Source organism: Notamacropus eugenii, chromosome 5 (genome assembly GCF_028372415.1).
Source record: "Notamacropus eugenii isolate mMacEug1 chromosome 5, mMacEug1.pri_v2, whole genome shotgun sequence".
NCBI lineage: Eukaryota > Metazoa > Chordata > Mammalia > Diprotodontia > Macropodidae > Notamacropus > Notamacropus eugenii.
Window position 1 is genome coordinate 172,734,419 of NC_092876.1, and position 3,131 is coordinate 172,737,549.

Below are 3,131 nucleotides of genomic sequence, written 5' to 3' on the forward strand. Positions count from 1 at the left end.
CCTTATGTACAAAAGGAGGATGGGTTGGTTCAGCAGAGAATCAGGTCACTTCACTGGAGATCTCCAAGAAAAGTCTGCATAACCACTTATTAGGGGTGTGGTGGAAGGGACTCCTGTTAAGATATAAGTTGGTTTAGATGACATCTGAGTTCTCCTCTGACTCAAATTCTGTGAATTTTGTAATGTCCTGTCCTAACTTAAATAATCTTTTGTTTGTTTCTAATCTTGGTTCCATTGCACCCTTCACAGGAGGATTTCCCTTCTATTTTCAGAGGACTGTGAGGTTAGCCTCCATGGATGATCAGTAGAGGGTGTCATGTGTCCCACTTGGCAAGAAAAATCCCAAGAAGGGAATCAGGGTTTAGGGCAAGAATGTGTTCGATAGAACAATGATTTTAATGCTGATAAACTATTTAGCTTCAGAATGGCCTGAGAGGAGAGGAGGTATTAACAATATCAGCTCCCATATCTGCTAAAAACAGGAACAAGTTAGAGAATTCCTGAGTTTGGAGAAGAAGAGAGCAGGATAAAAGGCTCTGGAAGAGGTCCTTTCTAGGGTCCAGGCTCCGAGGAAGGAGGGATCTTGGTCCCAAAAGGCACGTTGCAGTAATTTCTGTCACGGCAGCAGAGAACTTCAAGCCTCTGTCTCTTCGAGGTTGTGTCCTCATTCATACAGTCTGTCTTACATGTCAGTTTTGAATAATGATACAGAGACAAGCCTGAGGAGTGAGAGAAAAAGATTCAGGGGTGTAGCCTCCTCCCAATACCTCCCTTCGAATAGCATCTCACCCAGAACCTCTGTCTTTGTAACCCAGAGGTGAACTCTGCCTGATCATTATGGGTGACTCCATGAATGCTTCCCCTTCAGGAAACTTGGGATACACAGAAATACACATTTATAATTCCCTCTATGTAATCCTACAGGACACTTGCCAGTGCGTCTGGTGGATGGAGAATGGGATCAGCCTTGGGGAGGAAGTGCATGATTATTTCTCTTCCCCTCCCCATCCCCCACATACCTGAATTTTCGATTACAAAGTAGTTCTTTGTAACACAGTGCTGTCCAATCGCCGCTGTGCAGCTCTTCATGCCAGAGTAGCAAAACCCAAAGTGGAAAAGTGCACATAGGTTGCAATTCTTTTCTGAGTCTATCAGTCACAGAGAGCAGGGCTTTGAGACTGTGCTTCCATGGAAGGCTGCTTTTAATTCCTCCCCTTCAAAACATACACTGTTCTGGATGCCTTGTGCCCAGAAAAAGGCTGTGGGTTTGAGGTAATAATGAAGGGGGCCAAACAGGAAAGCATAGGACACTTTTAGCTTTTGCCTGGGTCTCGTCCAAGGGGATCTTTTTCTCTAAAAGTGAGGGAAACTTTTACAAGAGAGTTCACCCAGGGCTTTGTAGGTTTGAGGAGGAAGCTATAATGGCAAAGGAGTAAGAAGGGGCCATTTGTGGGCATAGCTCAGTGCCTTTCATAAAATAGGCACTTAAATATTTGTTGAACATGTAGTTCAGTCTTTTCACTCGCGTCTGATTCTTCATGACCCCATTTGGGGTTTTCTTGGCAAAGATACTGAAGTGGTTTGCCATTTCCTCCTCCAGCTCGTTTGACAGATGAGGAACTGAGGCAAACAGGGTTAAGTGATTTGCCCAAGGTCGCACAGTTAGTAAATGTCTGAGGCTGGATTTGAACTCATGAAGATGAGTCTTCCTGGCTTAAGGCTCTGTTCACTGCCTCACCTACCTACCCTTGTTGAACATTAAGAATGGATAAGTGAGAAAATGGGTTCCTTTGTTACCTCATAGGTATCATTAAGTGACCCTTTCCCCCTAAGACATTGCAGATGAGGATGCTGGCATTACCTTCTCTAGATACAAGTCCTCCTGTAGAAAAAGAGAAAAGAATCTCTCTGGAATATCCTGCTCTTGAACTCTTCCTTGATGCCACAAGTACCAAGACTGGAGCCCTCAAATCTTTCTTTTTCCTGGGGACTTACCCTCAGCCAGGCAAACAAAGGTAAATAGGTTGAGTAGCAGTAACTTGTCCATCCTGGGTCTCAATGACCAGAGCACTAGTGTGTGGGAGGTTTTCATTTTGTATACTTCCTGTTGTAGCCATCTGAGAACCTATCTGCTGGAATGTAGCCTAAGCCAAGGATTGGGAGGAAACCAGCAGCAGTCCAAGGTAAAGGCAGGGCTAGGCACCAGTAGAATTATGAGTCAGGTGAATCAACAATCAATCATTTATTAAATGACTACTATGTATCACACCATCCATCATCCAGTGAAGCAATTTCTATAGAGAAGGGTCTGCAATCCTGCCACCACCAATAAACATCAAGTGCTATGAATGGGCAGGTAAACCCATATCCTTCTTTTCTCCCATATCACAGCTTCTAGCCTACTCCTGCAGCTATCATCTAGGGAAGTAGCCTTTCAGGAAATGTGACCTGTCTACTGCCCCTGACAGTGCTATAGAACCTACCTCTTCAGCAGACCTAATTACTGAAGTTCTGGAAAAGAAATGTACTGGGGTATTATCCCACTAAGAATAGGAATGTCTATGCTTTAGAGGCAGCAGAGAAATATTTTTGTCCTTTCAAAGATCTTTGGAACAGGTCTTGAAGGGTTCCAGGTGACTCAGATTTGCTACTTACTATCTATGAAATCTCAGGCAAATTACTCTCTCTGTCTCTTTCTCTCTCTCTCTCTGTCTCTCTCTCTCCCTCTCTCATCTGAATGAATGAAGTGCTTACTAAATCCTTGCTACGTACAAAACACTGAAGATACAAGGATACAGGACAGTCCCTGCTCTCAAGGAGCTGACATTCTAATAGAGGAGACAACAATAAATGAAAGGTTTCACCTGCAAGGTAGATAGAAAGGTCTCATGATCCTTAGAATACAGCAGTAAAGCAAATGATAATGTCTCCTCTTTTTTAAAATTTTATTCTGAACGTAAGGAATAAAACAAGCATTTCCTTATGCAGTAGAACAGAAAAAAAGATAGTTGCACATGAAATTGCAGATCTATTATGTATAACTTGCTATTCCTTTTAAATATATAGTAAAGTAATCATGTAACCTTTTTCTTTTTTCCTTCATCCCCTCTACCTTACAGATGGCTACCATT

General features: G+C 42.8%; 1 protein-coding gene across 1 annotated transcript; it reads right to left on the reverse strand.

Moving 5' to 3' along the window:
• Nucleotides 1–377: 377 nt before the first annotated feature.
• On the reverse strand, nt 378–2,104 carry LOC140505471 (prostate and testis expressed protein 2-like). Its single transcript, XM_072611493.1, has 4 exons — nt 1,996–2,104; nt 1,862–1,882; nt 1,020–1,148; nt 378–719 (listed from the first exon to the last, which is right to left on the reverse strand). The coding sequence occupies exons 1-4, from the start codon at nt 2,090–2,092 to the stop codon at nt 553–555; spliced, it is 414 nt and encodes a 137-aa protein (XP_072467594.1). The 5' UTR covers nt 2,093–2,104; the 3' UTR covers nt 378–552.
• Nucleotides 2,105–3,131: the final 1,027 nt, after the last annotated feature.